At 46.8% G+C, this 21,741-nt stretch overlaps 1 protein-coding gene across 9 annotated transcripts in view; it reads right to left on the minus strand.

Annotated features, from left to right (window-relative positions):
- The window catches only part of LOC135556451 (nuclear factor 1 C-type-like), a 136,799-nt gene that overhangs the window by 51,933 nt on the left and 63,125 nt on the right, over positions 1 to 21,741 (minus strand). For 8 of the 9 annotated variants that reach the window (XM_064989664.1, XM_064989667.1, XM_064989666.1 and 5 more), the window contains exons 3-4: positions 1,321 to 1,392; positions 915 to 989 (exon numbers count right to left, since the gene is read on the minus strand). The exons of the other annotated variant lie outside the window; for it this stretch is intronic. In XM_064989664.1, coding sequence (XP_064845736.1) covers positions 915 to 989; positions 1,321 to 1,392 — 147 coding nt within the window. The remainder of the gene's footprint in view (positions 1 to 914; positions 990 to 1,320; positions 1,393 to 21,741) is intronic. 9 annotated transcript variants of the gene reach the window in all.

The following is a 21,741-nucleotide window of genomic DNA, read 5'->3' on the forward strand; positions in this document are numbered from 1 at the left end:
TAAGTGAATAGAGGTCTCAGGTGGTGACTAGTGGGGTCTGTGTGGCTGGGAGACGATGGTTATTCATACAAAGTGATTAGAGGCTGGCCATGTGGGGGCTGTGTTAATGTGGCCCTAATTCACTAACGCCAAGCCTGGTGAGCACAGCATCCCCAGCCAATCACAAAGCTCAAAGCACACAGCACAGAACACGCAGCCTTGGCATTGTGAGTAGAACATATTAAATGGATAAAACATCTGCACAATCCACAATCCACCATGAGACAGATAAAACAACATGAGTGATGAGGAAGTCCTAAATAATGTCATCCTAAAGCCCTATGATCTGATTCCCGGTCAGAAATCATATTGAGTGTCTGATGGGGTGTAGACAGTAAGGAGGGGTTTACTCTGCATGTTGACTGTGATTAATGCTGGAAGTGGATTACGTTAGTATCTCCCGCAATCCTGGACCTGGATGTTCCCTACCATCTGTGTCACCTCAGCTGTTATACCATCCATGTGTTTCCTACCTCTGTGTATCCATCTGATGGGGTTACGGTTGAATAGCAGTAGTAGAACAGGCAGCAATGTAGAGACTAGGAGCTGAGCTACTGAGGGGAGCAGAGTGACTGCTGCCAGAGAGACTGGGAGTTTCCACCCGCTGCCTGGGGGCCAGAGTTTGTGAGCTAGCTCATTTTTCACGGAAGAGGGCTGTCAGAACTTGAATCACCATAGTTTATGTGACACATGTCCAGCTCCTAAGCATGTTGCTGTGTCAGTTATGGGACTTATAAGGAAAGCAGCCACACATGACGTTTTAAGAAAGAACGGTAACAAAAAGATGTTAATGCACCAACACACTCTGTCCATCCATTCAACCACAAATATATATAAAAAACACACGTAGCTAAATAAAAGGTGTAAAATCTTACTTCTGGACACTTGCACCAGCTCTGCTACATTAAACACTCCTGATGTCACAAAGCTTTCCTGAAACTCAGGAGCATCTGGAAAACACAGAGATGAGTCACCATGGAGAGTTCTGTGACATAACACAACAAACATTACAGTAACGTCTCACTTTTAAGAGACATCACAAGACAAAGTCACAACACATGGCAGAGTATCAGCAAGCCAGTAAAGCACATGCCCATAATGTTTGAGCCTGACAGCAACCTGGAATCTATTGGATTCCAAATATTACAGTGAAAGGTATTGCGTGTGCTAGATGAATAACAAGCTCAGTGCTTATGTCACTGTCTGGCAGTGTGTAAATGTGTATGAATGTCATTGTGTGTTGGTATTTGGATGTGTGTGCGAGTCGATGGGGCCCCTTACCCATGGTAGCAGCTCGGCTATCCTCCTGATCTGACCCAATACCTGTGCGTGGGCTACTGCTCTGCTCTGACTCTGAATAGAGGGAAGGAAAGGAAGAGAGAGGGGGGAGAAAGAGAGAAACAGGGGGTGGGGGGGGATATATAAGTCTAAACCCAACATAATTGGTTTCAGTTTCTACCATGTAAAAGGCTCATTTGAGGGTGATTAAGTAGTTAGAAACAGTCTACAAAAATGAACACATTTAGTGAGGAATAATGGGACAAATATCAAATAAGTACTATATTGATGTAAAAGTTTATAGATAGTGCTAAAGCTATTATAACCAGTGTGGTTTCAGAAAAATAAATTGGCCTGCCACAAAAATGTGAAACATGATCCAAATCGCTCATTATAAAACTGCCTTGTCTGGCAAGTCTAAATAGATTCTCAATGTTTTTATTTATTTAACTAGGCAAGTCAGTTAAGAACAAATTCTTATTTACAAAGACAGCCTAGGGACAGCGGGTTAACTGCAGAACAACAGATTTGTATCTTGTCAGCTCAGGGATTTGATCTTACAAACTTTCGGTTACTAGTCCAACGCTCTAACCACTAGGCTACCTGCAGCCTCAACAATTATGCACTGTCCTATGGGACTCCCAATCACGGTTGTGATACAGCCTGGAATCAAACCAGGGTGTCTGTAGTGGCGCCTCAAGCACTGAGATGCTGTGCCTTAGACTGCAGCGCCACTCGGCAGGCTAATCTTTTTGTTCTGCCAAAATGTACACTCAATAAAGCAACACAACAATGGCAAGGCCACACAATCCAATACAATATACTTGTATATCTGCTTAACCTGGCAAATGCAGATAATACAAGCTAAATAAATAGAATGCAGTACAAACCAGAATGGGGATTCTTAGTGCGAAATCACAGCATACTAGATTTACCACAAAGAGTCAAAGGGAACAGTGGTAAAAATGTCAAAGTAAATAAATAGGGCCCTCCTTTATCAGATGGGCATGATTCCACTAGCGGATCAAAGCCACACACATTCCACAAGTTGGAGTTTAGAGTCTGTGGAGAGAGCGCCTCGTTGTAATCTTCACACTGACTCCCCCATCAGTAGAACGAGCACTCTGCTTACTCTGGACTTCCCTCTACACTGGACGCGTGAGCCAGACACCTACTGCGATGTGTGACAACCACAGCAGACGGCACCACCACACAGGTAGCAATGACTGTCTTCTCCATGAAGCTCTGTAGTGAATGGCATTATTTCTACCTTATCCCCCTTTTACGTTCTTCCACAGCCACTTCGATGGTGCTCAAGCTTATAATCACTATCACGGGGCGATGTGCTAAGGAATTGGCAGGCAGCATTCAAACTGATTGAGGAGTATGGTCGACCTCTGGGCTGTGGCTTGTTCTGTGGCTAATCTACTGTAGTAGAAAGACAACGGAAAAAAACTGCAAAAAAGAAACATAAACAAAAACAGCCATCTTGATTTGACTGGCCAAGTCAGACATACCCTGCCAATGAAACTTCTCCAATTGTTTCTCTCCTCTGCTATCTTTAATACTCAAAACACTCTTGCCAAAAGCTGCAGCGGATTCTAGGCAGGCCACCCTCAGACAAAATCCCTGGCACAAAGAGCAAAATAAAGAGGGAACTATAGCAAGAGAAGGAGAGAGACTGGCACACACACACACACACACACACACACACACACACACACACACACACACACACACACACACACACACACACACACACACACACACACACACACACACACACACACAAAGACTCGTAATGCCCCAAAGACATTGCTGGGGAAAACAAATACATAGTTAATGCATTTTCTTTATCATATTTTTGAAAAGATATATGGGTTTGTAAGGGTGTTTGGATGTGGCCGAAACAAGAGACCATCCATTTTCTCTCCGAAAGTAGTTGACTGCCATTTTGTTAACTGTTAACATTGTGTCTTTATGTTTACAAGTCATATTGTTTTGATGGTTTTATCATCCCAGGATTGTAAGAGTTAATGAACAAATCACCAACACCTCTGAGATACCATTCAAATGTGAGAAATTCATAACTGTCAGATAGGATAATAAATGGACATTGCAGCTGTTCCCTCGTGAGCTTGAACAGGGTTCAATGAGGGCAAAATTGATCTACTTGTCCCTAAACTTGTTATTTAAAAAAAGATCAAGATAAACACTTTGAAAATGTGTTATTACGCACTTTTAGAATTTAACTATATCTCTCCTCTCTTTCTCTCTCTATCCTCGCCCTCATATCCCCGACCTCATCGCTACACATTTATTATTAATATATATATATATATATATGTTGTGGCACTTGTTGTTGCTATTTTCTTTCCAAGTAAGTTATTTCTCTGGCCAGGGTTTGCTAAACTAAACATACATTTTGGCAGACATTTCATGTGCAGAGGACTTTAGTGTTGGCAGCCATTTTAGATTGCTCTTTCTCCCATCTCTCTTTCACTCACTCACTCTCTCCCTCCCCCTCTCTTTCTCTCTCTCGCCCAGAGAAAGAACACACAAAGTACAACTAACCCTGTTGAAGAGTGCCAGCATGCTCCTGTGCCAAATCACCCCTTCAGACGAAAGACGAAAAGAGAGAGAGACAGAGCAGTGCCACTTAATTGTTGTTGGCAGACAGAGAGAAAGAGAGAACGAGAGGAAGAAAGAGAGAAATAGAGAGGGGGAGAGATATGCACAGAGAGAGGCGTTTGATTGAGAAATACATTTTTGCTATGCAAGTGACTTAACCAGAAACTCATTTTAGCTGAGTTACTCTGCAATCAGTGTGTCACAGTTAAATTACAACACAGAACAGACAGCATTACAAGCACAGGGAAGCTTCCCTCATCAGTCCAACCAGGGGACACATGCTTGTCTGAAGTAAACTACCAGAGATGTGGTCCAAGCTGCAAGTATACTCGTAACTGAGAGATTCTTGTAACACAACCCTTTGTACAGTATATATTTTCCCATAACAGGAAAACCACAAGGCTGGTGAATTTGAATTTCTACAATGCACCCAGTATTTGGTTTCATTTTGATCTCATGACATTATTGTAAATACAGTGGCTGGCTGGCTAAAACCAACACTGCCAGCTGAAGTGGCCAGAGGAAGCTAAGCTCGGGATTTTGAGGCAAGGCTATCTATTCACATTTCCCATGGTGCCTGGGCAGATTTGGAGAGACAATCTTTGGCTTCTCCCAAACCCACTACCCATCAGTCACTAGGTGAGAGGAGCTGTTTCTCCAGCAGGAACGAGAACCGAAGCTATGATGATGTGACAGTGGAACAACATAGGTCAAAACACGGAAACAATTATGACCTGTCTGTTCCCTTATCACTTCATATGAATCACAGACATGCCTTACTGGAGCAATTAGGAAAAATAACTTCATGAACACGACCCACCCACTATGAGGCTTTAATATGTAGCGATAACAGACTAATTCATTACAATTATCAAGCTTCTGGTATAGAGATAGCTACCTTGTATCGATCAAATCGATTGTCTACTTTAAAATCTCTAATGGAATAGAACAGTCAATTCAAATCCAATGAGTAACTGGTCGCCTCTCTAGTGTGTAACAAGCTAATCACAGTAATGTTCTTTTTAGCACAATTGAGCGTGCTGCAGCAAAGCTCATCTAGGCTCTACTGATGTACTGTGAGACCACTGTGGGAAGGCACCCCCTTCAGTATAGGATAGAACTTATGTCCCTCATATTCAGTTCTCAACCACAGTACCGTACACATTCCCCAAAACATGAATATCTACAGTTTCCTCATTGTTGTAGTATGTTCAAGCATATCGTATGATTTACTAGTTTGGAGTAATATGGGAAAATGCAGATAAATAAAATAATATCTAGTGCTTGTGCCATGATATAACACCAGGGGCTCCCTCTTGTAATCTTTCTCAGCAGTCTGTCTCCGTGTTTCTCTGTGGTAAGACTGTTCAGTTCACTGCAGCTGAGCTCAGAGAACAAACCAATCAATGGAGTTCTGCCCCAGCAACAGAGCTACCGAGCTCCCCCCTCTCCCTTCATTTTACCTCTCCATCTCTCTCCGTCTCTCCCTTCAACAACCCCAATCAATTTCACATCTTCAATTAAAATTTCAAACCAAGTTTTTTTGGAACGACAAGAACAAAGCCAACGCAGAGATATTACAGCAAACAAAAACTTTGATAGCCTCTTTCCCTGTCTGTTCCATTTCTTTCCCTGTCTGTTCCATTTCTTTCCCTGTCTGTTCCATTTCTTTCCCTGTCTGTTCCATTTCTTTCCCCCTCTTGCTTGCACTTCTTCTCCCTCTCTTCTTCCCCCCTCCATTTCAGCCCATGCAGAAAGTCTGAATCTGCATGGGCAGCCCCAGCAGCCCTCCCCACCCACAAACTCCCTGGTTAACATTTAGAATGGGAGACACCAAATAAAAGAGGACTGGCCTGCTGGACCAGAATCCACATAGAAACCAATTCTACGGAAAACGTTTATTGGCCAGATGGTCTAACCATGGTGTTGTTAAACTAATCCGAATTTATTCAGAATAAGGCACAGAGGCTAATTTATATTCAAAATAGCTAACCTCTCTTGCAAACAAAGCAACTGCTGACTGCACTGGCTTGGCTGGTAGATGGCTGCTTTAATCCTGCTTGTACTATATATTTCAAGGTAGATTTTCCTACAGTTTTAGCCTAAAGCTGGGTTGTTGCTGAAACATACACAGTGAGGGTCACTCGCTCTGATTACACAAGTGAATGTCTTTGCAGAATTATAGAACCCTCAGTCAGCTTGGAGAGCATTCTCCTTTTAATTCATTCAGAAAAAAATGCTGAGCGTGAGAGAATCAGGCGCTGCAGTACTGACTTTAATTTGACGCAGCCATCCTTTTATGTGCTGGAGCACTGAAGTGTTCTATATGGAGTCTAAGAGAGAGAGAGAGGCTACGCTGAGGAAAACTGAGCAGAGGAGAGCCCTAAGTCACCTCTGTCAAACACACCGCACAGCTCTCAACCTGATAAACAGCACCAGCCCACCGTAAAACAGACAGACGAACATACAGGGATCTGGAGAAGAAAAAGTGAGACGCAAGCACAGAGAAGGATGAAGGGAGAGAGAATGTGATGACAGCTACAAAGTCAAGTAGGGTAGAGGTCAGGTTGTCGTCAAATAGTGTCACGATACCAAAAAAGACAACTAACATGAATGGGCAAAGTCAGGCAGCTGAAAAATATGTCAACAGTAAAGAAGCACACTACGGAGCTGCAAAAAGCCAAACTTCCAGCCCCGCTGCTGGCAGACAGAGATTCCAGGAAAGGACTTGGTTACAGTGAATATCAGAAAGTCAGGCATTGGTGTGAAAACGGTGGGCTCTGATAATTGGACCAGCTGACCTTTCCTTGCAGTAGAGTGCAGCTTCCTGTGGTAGTGGGTCTTTAAGGAGTGGGGGCGGCATGACAGTAATAACACATCAGGCATTTTTCTCAATCAGGAGAGGAATAGCTCCCAGCTGGGGGAAGGATACTCACTCAGATACAGAGGACACAGTGTCTGCATGTGGGTATGCACGCACACACGCACACACTGCTCATGCAGGGTAAAACAAAACACACACACACTGCTCATGGTGCAGCACACAGTATGACCAAAGACAGCAAGGAACACAAACGCGGACTCTGCCATGATTTGCAGTCAAATGAACGACCCCTCTCTGAGTTCCCTCTTGGTACTTGTTACCACATAGGAAGTCAAACGAGAAACACTGGAAGAGATATTTTGTAAGAGGCAGAAAGTGATCATTGAACTTCTAGAGTGAAAAAAGCCATGGACTCTCCCGACTACAATTAGTGCTGTCAGCGTGAGTCGTGCCACGGAAGGTCAGGGGATTTTTATTCCAACAGGGAAAGCTATTAAACAACTATAGTGACTCGTCCTGGGCATTAATAGCTCCAGAGAAGGCCTCGCTTGTGTTGTGTGTAAAGAATTATAAAACTTTATTTTTCTTGCTTTTCCACAAACCACAATATAAAAAACCAGATGCGAACGCTGTGTTCTTTTCAAGTTATTTTTGGAAGGATTTCATAGACATATTAAAATATATATTTATATGTAAGGTTTTAAACCACCCACCATCCCTTTTGGATCGGCTATAAAGATTTCTCCCTGCAATTTGAGCGCAACATGTCATTTGCGTGGACACGTGGAGCGGTGGGCACACAACCTCGCACATGAAATAATGAATGATAAAACACACGCACATCTTTACAATTAACCACAATCTGAATGTCTTACATCATTTTCTTTCCATCCTATGAGAGTCTTTGGTATGTGGCTAAAGTAGGAGAACAGCATGATGGGGGCTCTCAGCCAAGCTTTTTTCCCCTATAGTTCATGTATTTAACCCTTTATTTCACCAATCTGATTTGGTCACCTGATAACATACAGATAACATTCATTTGTCACCTGATAACATTCATTTGATCACACTTTTGTTGCTGAGAATATTCATGCACATCAGAAAATGCAAATTTGTAGTGTATTTGTAGTGCCTGTTTGTGTTGGAGACAGCTCCAGGAGTCTTCCCACCACCAGGACTCTAAATAGAAAGGAATTACCACCATGCAGGCAGGCTGTCCTTCACACTCCCTCTGTCTTCCATTCACAGCAGATTCCATTTCAAATAGGCTTTTCTGGCTTGGCAACAATAGAGTATATCTATAGCATCATTTCACAGTGGTGAGAAGCCACCGGCAAGCTCGCTGACCCCTTTCTCTACACCCTCTGTCTCTAGTTTTAAGTGGACTGGAAGGACAATAACGTGAGCAAGACAGCTGAATTGATGGCAAACAATAACATATATCAGACCACAATGGTACGCTCTAGGAACAACTTCATGGACAGACCCCCCAAGGATGTTAATGTCTCACTTCACTGCTCTCTGTTTTCCCAGCTAATATTTTACACAGAGGGCCAATGCCTTGTTATTCTGTGTGGTCAATAATCACTTCTCACATACTGTTCACCAAGCCAGTTAGTTATACTAGTATAATATATCATTACCATTTAAAAAGACTTTCCCAAGTAGCCCTGGCCTGGGTGTGTGTTCATCTGTAACCACATGGGGCAGTGTGGAGGGTCAGTAGTTTCATGGGGCTCTGATGCAGAATTCACTACTGATACAACATGCTTTGGCTTAGATGACCCAGCCACAACCACTACTATAGTACGGTGAGTGTAGAAATGTACAGCTGTTACATACACACAGGATGAGTCTGATGAGTGTTTCTGCAAACCAGCAATGGATCTTAGGCTAAGCTGCATCTACTGTAATACATTCAATTAAAGCACTAGTGTAATCAGCAATGACTGTATATATGAATGGACAAAGCCATTGATCATATGACACCATTCAAGTTGCAGGCTAGCTCAGTGCTGCCCCCTTTCATTGCCCCCTTTCATTGAGTAACTCAAGTTAAAAGGATGACCGGGATACTGTAGGCTGCCATTAGCAACTAAATTATCCTTATAAAGTCTTCTGTGTACAATCTGAAAAATAATCAGTTCAAGGACATACATCTGGTCGATTAAAAGCAATTATTGGTACCATGATTGTCTTCTAAACATATTTCTATTCACATGAAGAATGACGAATAGGGCTATTTTCCCATTCATTTGAATGGGGATCCTGTTTTCTGCTAACAAGCCTGTCAGATTTCAACTTCCATGGCTTCAATGAGAAGGTGCAGTTTTTCACCCCTGGTAATCAGTCACTACAGGACATTTAATTGGCAGATGCAGATGCTGTCATCCATCCTATTGGTGCAGCATTGAAGTGAGCCAATGAAGTCAGGGAGGCTGATGAGAGCCAGACATAGGTGGTCTGACACTCTGGAATCTTTACGCCACATGTTAGGGGTGAGCCAGCAGCGACCAGAAAGAAAAAGGGAGGTCGTTAAACGACCAGAGTGGTTTTTGTAAGATTGTTTGTGTTCTTTTGACGAGCACCAATCTGTGAGCTGTCAAAGTGCAGTCTGGGAACAAAGAGGAGAGAGACAGAGACAGAGAGATTTATGTAGGTCTCATGTTTAGTATAGATACAGATTCTGCTCAGTCTAATATGCTGTTGAAGAAACTTCTTCAAACTGGAACATTTGCTGAAAGTACTGCCTTGGAAGTGAAGCTTCACTTAACATTCTCTCTGTTCACACCACTAATCTCAGCACTCCTATCAAACTTGCAGTGCGTGCCACAAGTGTCGAGAGAGAGAGCAGAGGATCAACACAGGAGGTCATCTGAGGCAAGCCTCCTCCCACAGATAGCTGGGTGTCTGCCTGGTGCCTGCCTGGGTGATATGATGTGTTGTATGGATGGATGGCAGCTCCACTTGATGGACTGTGGCTTGGCACTGGTGACTGAAGGTTTAACCTCAACTACAAGGAAAAATGAATCCCTCTGGAGGGAAATGGTCTTGTGAAAAGGGGATATGAGAGGCCTGGGGTCTGGAACTGGGACTGACTCATATCTTGGGTATGGTGGATATAGACTTTGAGAGGTAGACCTACTGAGCACATTATAGCTAAATAATTCAGCAAAAAGCACATAAGTCTGGATTGAATCAATTCAATAAAGCGGTGGGGGAATGGGGTGACCGAGTATATAGAAATACTGTATCTGCATGACGCCACGGCTTCGTGATTCTTAGATACCACCCCAAGACATGAGTTACACCACGACAGTTATCTAGCTACCTTTCCCCCTGACGTAGTGTTCCCACCCCTGACGTAGTGTTCCCATCCCTGACATCCCTGACTTAGTGTTCCCACCCCTGTGTTCCCACCCCTGACGTAGTGTTCCCACCCCTGGCGTAGTGTTCCCACCCCAGACGTAGTGTTCCCACCCCTGGCGTAGTGTTCCCACCCCTGGCGTAGTGTTCCCACCCCTGGCGTAGTGTTCCCACCCCTGGCGTAGTGTTCCCACCCCTGGCGTAGTGTTCCCACCCCTGACGTAGTGTTCCCACCCCTGACGTAGTGTTCCCACCCCTGACGTAGTGTTCACACCCCTGACGTAGTGTTCCCACCCCTGACGTAGTGTTCCCACCCCTGACGTAGTGTTCCCACCCCTGACGTAGTGTTCCCACCCCTGAGGTAGTGTTCCCACCCCTGGCGTAGTGTTCCCACCCCTGGCGTAGTGTTCCCACATCTGGCGTAGTGTTCCAACCCCTGACGTAGTGTTCCAACCCCTGGCGTAGTGTTCCAACCCCTGACGTAGTGTTCCAACCCCTGACGTAGTGTTCCCACCCCTGACGTAGTGTTCCCACCCCTGACGTACTGTTCCCACCCCTGGCGTAGTGTTCCAACCCCTGGCGTAGTGTTCCCACCCCTGGCGTAGTGTTCCCACCACTGACGTAGTGTTCCCACCCCTGACGTAGTGTTCCCACCCCTGGCGTAGTGTTCCCACCCCTGGCGTAGTGTTCCCACCCCTGGCGTAGTGTTCCCACCCCTGGCGTAGTGTTCCCACCCCTGACGTAGTGTTCCAACCCCTGACGTAGTGTTCCAACCCCTGACGTAGTGTTCCAACCCCTGACGTAGTGTTCCCACCCCTGACGTAGTGTTCCCACCCCTGGCGTAGTGTTCCCACCCCTGACGTAGTGTTCCCACCCCTGACGTAGTGTTCCCACCCCTGGCGTAGTGTTCCCACCCCTGGCGTAGTGTTCCCACCCCTGGCGTAGTGTTCCCACCCCTGACGTAGTGTTCCAACCCCTGACGTAGTGTTCCCACCCCTGACGTAGTGTTCCAACCCCTGGCGTAGTGTTCCAACCCCTGGCGTAGTGTTCCCACCCCTGACGTAGTGTTCCAACCCCTGACGTAGTGTTCCCACCCCTGGCGTAGTGTTCCCACCCCTGACGTAGTGTTCCCACCCCTGACGTAGTGTTCCCACCCCTGGCGTAGTGTTCCCACCCCTGGCGTAGTGTTCCCACCCCTGACGTAGTGTTCCAACCCCTGACATAGTGTTCCCACCCCTGGCGTAGTGTTCCAACCCCTGACGTAGTGTTCCAACCCCTGACGTAGTGTTCCCACCCCTGACGTAGTGTTCCCACCCCTGGCGTAGTGTTCCCACCCCTGACGTGGTGTTCCCACCCCTGACGTAGTGTTCCCACCCCTGGCGTAGTGTTCCCACCCCTGGCGTGTGTTCCCACCCCTGGCGTAGTGTTCCCACCCCTGACGTAGTGTTCCAACCCCTGACGTAGTGTTCCCACCCCTGACGTAGTGTTCCAACCCCTGACGTAGTGTTCCCACCCCTGACGTAGTGTTCCCACCCCTGGCGTAGTGTTCCCACCCCTGGCGTAGTGTTCCCACCCCTGACGTAGTGTTCCCACCCCTGACGTAGTGTTCCCACCCCTGACGTAGTGTTCCCACCCCTGACGTAGTGTTCCCACCCCTGACGTAGTGTTCCCACCCCAGACGTAGTGTTCCCACCCCTGGCGTAGTGTTCCCACCCCTGGCGTAGTGTTCCCACCCCTGACGTAGTGTTCCCACCCCTGACGTGGTGTTCCCACCCCAGACGTGGTGTTCCCACCCCTGACGTAGTGTTCCCACCCCTGACGTAGTGTTCCCACCCCTGACGTAGTGTTCCCACCCCAGACGTAGTGTTCCCACCCCTGACGTAGTGTTCCCACCCCTGACGTAGTGTTCCCACCCCTGGCGTAGTGTTCCCACCCCTGACGTAGTGTTCCCACCCCAGACGTAGTGTTCCCACCCCTGACGTAGTGTTCCCACCCCTGACGTAGTGTTCCCACCCCTGACGTAGTGTTCCCACCCCTGACGTAGTGTTCCCACCCCTGAAGTAGTGTTCCCACCCCTGACGTAGTGTTCCCACCCCTGACGTAGTGTTCCCACCCCTGACGTAGTGTTCCCACCCCTGACGTAGTGTTCCAACCCCTGACGTAGTGTTCCAACCCCTGACGTAGTGTTCCAACCCCTGACGTAGTGTTCCCACCCCTGGCGTAGTGTTCCCACCCCTGACGTAGTGTTCCCACCCCTGACGTAGTGTTCCCACCCCTGACGTAGTGTTCCAACCCCTGACGTAGTGTTCCAACCCCTGACGTAGTGTTCCAACCCCTGACGTAGTGTTCCCACGCCTGGCGTAGTGTTCCCACCCCTGACGTAGTGTTCCCACACCTGACGTAGTGTTCCCACCCCTGGCGTAGTGTTCCCACCCCTGACGTAGTGTTCCCACCCCTGAAGTAGTGTTCCCACCCCTGACGTAGTGTTCCCACCCCTGACGTAGTGTTCCCACCCCTGACGTAGTGTTCCCACCCCTGACGTAGTGTTCACACCCCTGACGTAGTGTTCACACCCCTGAAGTAGTGTTCCCACCCCTGACGTAGTGTTCCCACCCCTGACGTAGTGTTCCCACCCCTGACGTAGTGTTCCCACCCCTGACGTAGTGTTCCCACCCCTGACGTAGTGTTCCCACCCCTGAAGTAGTGTTCCCACCCCTGAAGTAGTGTTCCCACCCCTGACGTAGTGTTCCCACCCCTGACGTAGTGTTCCCACCCCTGATGTAGTGTTCACACCCCTGAAGTAGTGTTCCCACCCCTGACGTAGTGTTCCCACCCTTGACGTAGTGTTCCCACCCCTGACGTAGTGTTCCCACCCCTGACGTAGTGTTCCCACCCCTGAAGTAGTGTTCCCACCCCTGACGTAGTGTTCCCACCCCTGACGTAGTGTTCCCACCCCTGACGTAGTGTTCCCACCCCTGACGTAGGCTACGTGGTGGTGTGTGTCACATCCAGGGGTGAAAGCGGAATTCTTCCCGGGCCAGGACCTCCTTACTAAACAATTTCATGGGCCTAATCATAGTATTACATATAGAATCCCTATTGATTCAATAGGATGTCTGTGGGCCTAGTCGTAAAGATGTGTCATTTAACTTTTAAAATGTATGACCTTTAATTCTGGCATCAACTAGTCATGATGTTTACATCTGATTTATAAAACAATCACTTCAAAGGGCTCCTTTACGAGGTTACCCGGGCACGTTCATCCACTCACAACATATCTTCTAAACAGTGGTGAACGGAAACAAAACACCAACAAGTGTAATGACATTTGGCGATTGTCATTAGGCCAGAATTGAAGTGTCCATCGCTGTCCGCACGTGTCTCTGTGTCGCCCACTTCTCTGCCTCGGCAAAATGTCAGTGTTCTCGTCAAACCACATCACATTTTGGAGTCATACCACCTGTTTTCATGCCTCTGACATGGTAATGATAAATACTAGTGAAACAGCCCGCCGTTTTCTTGACATTTTGTTTTAATTATTGTGACAGGCTCATGTTTTACAGTTACGGCATACCCCCATTATTTATTTTGCCGGGACGCTGTACCATACTGCTCTACTTTCACCTCACAGCTCCCCAGTTTAGAGGGAGGGAGGGTTGATTATCTGCAGTGCCAGAAGCCTGTCCTGGGACTCTGCGCTGCCTGATTACACTGAGGAGACGTTGGGCCTGTTGACCATATCAGATTTAGTGGAATTAGGGGAAGCCTCACTGCCATGAACATTGTCATTATCACCAATCTACACCCTACAGTTAACTACCTTAACCTAGTTAGAGTCACCAAGATAATAGAGTGGGTTGTTGTTGCTGAAACCCTACTCTGATTAACAATGTAGAAATGGAATGAAATAACAGATGGTTGTCATTCCTTTTGCATGGAAATGATAAAACAACACATCAATCAAGACTGAGGCTCCTTCCATCTGTATGGGATTAAAAAAAACATGCGATAGACCGTTATGGTTCTAATCAAAATGAGGGTGGAATCAATCACAAATGCAATCCACGAGGTTGAAGAAGTTAGAAAGTCACTTTAAGAAGAGTTGAAAGACTTTCTGTGTTGACATGCTGTTCTCTCCATATATCACTAACTGGTGTGTTATTGTAACTTTAATATCATACTCTGAACTAAGATTCACCCTCTCTGGCATAACGGTTGTTTCAAAAATATGATATTGTACTGCGCCATAATGGCTACTGACAGAGAGAGAGAGAGAGAGAGAGAGAGGGAGGGAGGGAGGGAAAAGGGGACGGAGTAGAGATTGAGGGTGTGACGTAGCACTTGTCCTGAAATGCCCTTTCTTCATTACGTGACTGTTATTCCCCTCCCCCAACTCTCTCTCTCCCCACCCTTCTCTTGTTTTTCTCTCTCACTTTCCCTCCCTGTACAGTTTTATTGTATGATTTGTGCAACAATGCAGCAATGTGGCAAACATTTGCATTAACGTCAAGCCATCTGGACTCGTCATTAGAAAGGGAGCTATATCTACTCTCTCTCTCTCCTCTTTAATCAAGTCTGTTGGTTTTCTGAGCTATATCTACACTGTCTCTCTCTCCTCTGTAATCGAGACTGTTGGTTTTCTGGGCTATATTCTCTCTCTCTCTCTCTCTCTCTCTCTCTCTCTCTCTCTCTCTCTCTCTCTCTCTCTCTCTCTCTCTCTCTCTCTCTCTCTCTCTCTCTCTCTCTCTCTCTCTCTCTCTCTCTCTCTCTCTCTCTCTCTCTCTCTCTCTCTCTCTCTCTCTCTCTCTCTCTCTCTCTCTCTCTCTCTCTCTCTCTCTCTCTCTCTCTCTCGTAATCGAGTTTGTTGGTTTTCTGAGCTTCTTCCAAGTAACAAAGTAACAATTAGTAGTATAAATCAAACAAAAAAATGACTAAATATACTAAACACAAATATTATTATGCAGTACAGTTCCTGCGTTAAGCAACAACAAAGTATAATTCAGTGTACAAAGTCCAGTGTGTTCAACTTGTCCCTATCTTGGCACTAACAAAGTGTTACTATAGTTTTACACGTGGTAATACACTACACTGGCTTCGATGCCTGTCTTGATACATATATAAAATATTAATACAACTCAAAAGTAAAACAAAACAGTAATATCAGTGTTTTTTTTTTTTTTTTTTTTAAACTTCAGTGACAATTTCCTTCAATGTGTTTTGAAAAGCATTTAGACTACAGTTGAAAATCATCTCGACTAGTGATGGGGGACAAAATCGATACACTACATATCAGCCGAGAATTGTCATTTTTTACCATATATCGTATCGTATTCTTTTAACAATAACGCGATATATTTTTGCGCTAGTTGACTGCTCCAGAAATCCAGTGTTTTTCCTTCATTGCTTGTTCTCTATATTCTTTTTAAATAGGGAGTCCATTTGTTTTCAGCACTTTTATTTCATTTCTTGTACCTCTGCAGCAGAGATATGGTGAGCAATGTCTTTGGAACATCCAATTGCAATAAAATTCCAGTATCGAATCACAATTCATATCGTATCAGCACCTACGTATCATGATAATATCGCATTGTGAGGTCCCTGGCAATTCCCGGCCCTAATCTTGACTGCTCTACAATAGCAGACAACCCCTACAGCATGTTACTGCATGAAACTAGGCCTATATTCCCATGGAATGGAGCAGCAGCACTGTGCTGTGCAGATCTGAGTGCTTGGGGACCGTGCGGCCCAGTGGGGCTAAGAATAGCATGGAAACCCTGATCAATATGAGAGAGGCCGACAGAGAGAAACACAGCCAGGAAACCCAATCTGCTAGCAGGATCATTCAGTTGCAGTGCGTGTGTCTGGGGCTGCAAGGACGGCCAAGTTGCAGGTATTCTGCTTGGACAGCCAGGTTGCAGGTATTCTGCTTGGACAGCCAGGTTGCAGCTATTCTGCTTGGACGGCCAGGTTGCAGGTATTCTGCTTGGACGGCCAGGTTGCAGGTATTCTGCTTGGACAGCCAGGTTGCAGGTATTCTGCTTGGACAGCCAGGTTGCAGGTATTCTGCTTGGACGGCCAGGTTGCAGCTATTCTGCTTGGACGGCCAGGTTGCAGCTATTCTGCTTGGACGGCCAGGTTGCAGGTATTCTGCTTGGATGGCCAGGTTGCAGCTATTCTGCTTGGACAGCCAGGTTGCAGCTATTCTGCTTGGACAGCCAGGTTGCAGCTATTCTGCTTGGACGGCCAGGTTGCAGGTATTCTGCTTGGACGGCCAGGTTGCAGCTATTCTGCTTGGATTGCCAGGTTGCAGCTATTCTGCTTGGACGGCCAGGTTGCAGCTATTCTGCTTGGACAGCCAGGTTGCAGGTATTCTGCTTGGACGGCCAGGTTGCAGCTATTCTGCTTGGACGGCCAGGTTGCAGCTATTCTGCTTGGACGGCCAGGTTGCAGCTATTCTGCTTGGACGGCCAGGTTGCAGCTATTCTGCTTGGATGGCCAGGTTGCAGCTATTCTGCTTGGACGGCCAGGTTGCAGCTATTCTGCTTGGACGGCCAGGTTGCAGCTATTCTGCTTGGACGGCCAGGTTGCAGCTATTCTGCTTGGATGGCCAGGTTGCAGCTATTCTGCTTGGACGGCCAGGTTGCAGCTATTCTGCTTGGACGGCCAGGTTGCAGGTATTCTGCTTGGACGGCCAGGTTGCAGGTATTCTGCTTGGACGGCAAGGTTGCAGGTATTCTGTTTGGACGGTCAGGTTGCAGGTATTCTGCTTGGACGGCCAGGTTGCAGGTATTCTGCTTGGACGGCCAGGTTGCTGGTATTCTGCTTGGATGGCCAGGTTGCAGCTATTCTGCTTGGACGGCCAGGTTGCAGCTATTCTGCTTGGACGGCCAGGTTGCAGCTATTCTGCTTGGACAGCCAGGTTGCAGGTATTCTGCTTGGACGTCCAGGTTGCAGGTATTCTGCTTGGACGGCCAGGTTGCAGGTATTCTGTTTGGACGGCCAGGTTGCAGGTATTCTGCTTGGACGGCCAGGTTGCAGGTATTCTGCTTGGACGGCCAGGTTGCAGGTATTCTGTTTGGACGACCAGGTTGCAGGTATTCTGCTTGGACGGCCAGGTTGCAGGTATTCTGCTTGGACGGCCAGGTTGCAGGTATTCTGTTTGGACGGCCAGGTTGCAGGTATTCTGCTTGGACGGCCAGGTTGCAGGTATTCTGTTTGGACGGCCAGGTTGCAGGTATTCTGCTTGGACGGCCAGGTTGCAGGTATTCTGCTTGGACGGCCAGGTTGCAGGTATTCTGTTTGGACGGCCAGGTTGCAGGTATTCTGCTTGGACGGCCAGGTTGCAGGTATTCTGTTTGGACGGCCAGGTTGCAGGTATTCTGCTTGGACGGCCAGGTTGCAGGTATTCTGCTTGGACGGCCAGGTTGCAGGTATTCTGCTTGGCCGATCCAGATGGGAGCTGAGCTGCTGCCTGTGACTGACACACACACAACTCACCGCATCACAGATCCACAATCCAGACCTCTAAATAAAAATACCTGAATGGCTGTGGTTGTGTGTGCGTGTGTGTTTTAAAATAACATTTAAAAAGGTTCTCCTTTTTAGATCAAACGATACTAAACATATTCACGTCATCAAATAACTGAAGGTCTACAGTAGCCTCAACAGCACTCTGTAGGGTAGCACCATGGTCTAGCCGGAGGACAGATATTTTCTGTCCTCCTCTGGGTACATTGACTTCAATAAAGAACCTAGGAGGCTCATGGTTCTCTTCCCCTTCCATAGACAGTAATTATGACGACTTCCAGAGGACATCCTCCAACCTATCAGAGCTTGCAGTATGAACTATCTTGTCCATCCAATCAAAGTATCAGAGAATGAACCTATTTCTGAAAGCATACGCTACAGCTAGCTAGATAGCACTGCATAAAGTGTGGTGAGTAGTTGACTGAAAGAGAGAAAAAGACAATAGTTGAACAGTTTTTAACTAATTGTTTTCATCAAAAATTAAGGAGAAGCAGCAAAGAGATAGAGAGAGAGATCTCGGTTACCTTTCAGGAATGCTATTTATGTTAGCTAACTGGCTAAGGCTATCCAACACTACAACTCTTCCAAGTCAAGGTAAGCTTTCCGCTTTATTCATTTCACTGGTTCTATTTTGTTGATTATAACGTTAATAAGGTAACAAGGAAGAATAGGGAAGAAGGAAGAAAGACTTGAACATAGACAAAGGCATTACTGCAAGGCCTTCCGAATAACTGACTCAGTCATTCACAGCATAATTATGGTAATGCTCCAGAATGTACATGTTAACAGTATGTACCCGCTCAAGACATCCAATTACTGTCCAAACAGTGTACTGTACAAAGCCAGTCATTCAAACGGTCGATGCTGTCACTCACTTGGAGAATAGGAAACGTCCAATTGAGCCAATGGATTGCAGTTCACGACCCCAACAAATGAGGCCTGTCTTTTTAATCAAAACAGACTTAATTAGTCATCAATGCGCACGCCATTGATCATGTGGTTGAATGTTTTCAGCGGACACTTGCGGCTGTAAATCTGTTAATCTGCTGGAGTGACTCATAGTGAGGACGCTCAACTACATGGCATCAGTGGACTTTGTTGCCTGCCTGCCTGCCTGCCGTGGATGGGGTTTGGGGCTGGTGGGATGGGGGGGGGTCATGGGTGAATGCAGCTGTGTAACTCAAACCCTGAAAACAGCTGGTGCCAGCACTTTCTCTCTCTCTCTGAGTAATCTCTCACATGATTTTTATTCCAAATAAACATGCATATAAAATATTCCATATTTTTCGGGTGGGCTTAAGTATACAAGTATAGGCTTTCCTGTTCTCAATCAATGTAATAGGGGATAGGATTGAGGGAGAAGGCAGAGAGGGAAAACATTTGTGCAGTCCAACATTTATATTTTGAGTTAAATGTAACCCGCAACCTCTAAGCAGGCCAGCATTTAAACTTGTGAGCAGTCTACCCTCTCCCACTTGGACCCCGTGTCCATAAAATGTGATCTGGACAAAATAATGGATAGTCAATTCACTTTTTCTCCAATCTCTGGACTAAGCAGCCGTTCCATACTTAGAACATTATCCAGAGCCAAAAAGGGAGTATTGTTTCAGGCCCCTACAGAAACGGAACAAAAAAGATGAGTAACTTTCACCATTCATCATTCTTGTATATCACTGCCTTTTCCAACGTAAGCATTATTTCCTGCTCCATATCCGTCTCTGCTCTAACTCTCTCTCTCTCTGCTCTAACTCTCTCTGCTCTAACTCTCTCTCTCTATCTCTGCTCTAACTCTCTCTCTCTCTGCTCTAACTCTCTCTCTCTCTGTGCTCTAACTCTATGCTCTAACTCTCTCTCTCTCTCTCTCTGCTCTCTGCTCTAACTCTCTGCTCTAACTCTCCCTCCCTCCCCCCCTCCCTCCCCATCTGTTTCCGTCCAGCTACTGTCTGTGCTGCCCCTGCCCTGCTCTTGCCAATGACCCACTTGCTCTGTTTGCAGTCTACAGATACACAGTGTCAGCTGGCACATGGAAGATTTGCCCAGGCCTGTCCCAAGTCCAGAAGCCATGAGTCGCCTTCTAGTCATGTGCAAAATGGCTCTACTACCACACCTCAGCTCTAAGAAAGGAAAACAGAGACATCATAACCAGACCGTATGACAAAGAGTAGTAAAATCCTGAAAAGAGCTGTCTGGGCAGATACAGTGCGGCAGGACTTCAGCAGACTTCCTGTCATTCTGCAGGCCCTCCAGTCTGGGCAGATACAGTGCGGCAGGACTTCAGCAGACTTCCTGTCTGTCTGCAGGCCCTCCAGTCTGGGCAGATACAGTGCGGCAAGACTTCAGCAGACTTCCTGTCTGTCTGCAGGCCCTCCAGTCTGGGCAGATACAGTGCGGCAGGACTTCAGCAGACTTCCTGTCTGTCTGCAGGCCCTCCAGTCTGGGCAGATACAGTGCGGCAAGACTTCAGCAGACTTCCTGTCTGTCTGCAGGCCCTCCAGTCTGGGCAGATACAGTGCGGCAAGACTTCAGCAGACTTCCTGTCTGTCTGCAGGCCCTCCAGTCTGGGCAGATACAGTGCGGCAGGACTTCAGCAGACTTCCTGTCTGTCTGCAGGCCCTCCAGTCTGGGCAGATACAGTGCGGCAGGACTTCAGCAGACTTCCTGTCTGTCTGCAGGCCCTCCAGTCTGGGCAGATACAGTGCGGCAGGACTTCAGCAGACTTCCTGTCTGTCTGCAGGCCCTCCAGTCTGGGCAGATACAGTGCGGCAGGACTTCAGCAGACTTCCTGTCTGTCTGCAGGCCCTCCAGTCTGGGCAGATACAGTGCGGCAGGACTTCAGCAGACTTCCTGTCTGTCTGCAGGCCCTCCAGTCTGGGCAGATACAGTGCGGCAGGACTTCAGCAGACTTCCTGTCTGTCTGCAGGCCCTCCAGTCTGGGCAGATACAGTGCGGCAGGACTTCAGCAGACTTCCTGTCTGTCTGCAGGCCCTCCAGTCTGGGCAGATACAGTGCGGCAGGACTTCAGCAGACTTCCTGTCTGTCTGCAGGCCCTCCAGTCTGGGCAGATACAGTGCGGCAGGACTTCAGCAGACTTCCTGTCTGTCTGCAGGCCCTCCAGTCTGGGGAGATATTTCAGACTTTCCCAACCTAGCCTCATAGGAGTGGAAAGGACATCTCTCTGGTGAAAAGAACCAGAGTTAACATTCTTCTATTTAGAATGGAGACCATTTTGAACATGAACAAGCAAGTGAACCTTCACTAATCATGAACAATAGAAGAACTTACACATGATTCATTCTTCCACAACAGGTCCTGAGGTAACCATAACATACTGCAACTCCTGAGGCATAAACATGACTGGGCCTCTTCTGGCCCCTGAGGAGTGGATGAGCCACTGAGTTCAGAGGCTGAAGGTATCAGGGGAGGTGAGACAGATTTATTATTAAAACCTACTCGAAATGTAGCCTCATATTGCCCCTGTTCAGTCCTCCTCTCCCCATCTCTGTCCTCATGGCTGACATATCAATCTGTCCTGACTGCAGATAGTCACTCAGACAGTCAGGCCACAGAGGCTACACACTCTGTGCCACTGTGCTGTGATTAAGCTAGAAAATAGCTTTTTTTTGGTTGACTAACAACACAACAAAAGCCTGTGAAAGAGGCGAATAACTGATTCTCCAGATGTTTGCTCTGTTAAATTAATGCCAATTCTTATTTCCCCATTGATGTGAAAATTCATGGAAGAGGTCCTGTCTGTTTTTATGAATCACACATCTAATACATCTTTTAGAAGGGATGGAGCAAACAGCTTACGGTTGCCATAAGGCTGTTGTCATTTCGAATACAGTAGGAGTTGTTACAGCCATAATGTTTCTAACTCAGTTAGCCCTGTCTTGGCACTATGTGGTTTAATGCAGCCTGGCGACACCAACGAAGCCTTGTGACTTACTTGCATAGACCATAGACCATAGACCATAGACCATAGACCATAGACTTCCTCAATCATAAAGGCAATAAAGGCTTCCTTAGAAAAGCAGACAATATTATCAATAAGCAGTAAACACCCTGTGTAACGTAAG

Source organism: Oncorhynchus masou, chromosome 15, assembly GCF_036934945.1.
Source record: "Oncorhynchus masou masou isolate Uvic2021 chromosome 15, UVic_Omas_1.1, whole genome shotgun sequence".
NCBI classification, from domain to species: Eukaryota; Metazoa; Chordata; class Actinopteri; order Salmoniformes; family Salmonidae; genus Oncorhynchus; species Oncorhynchus masou.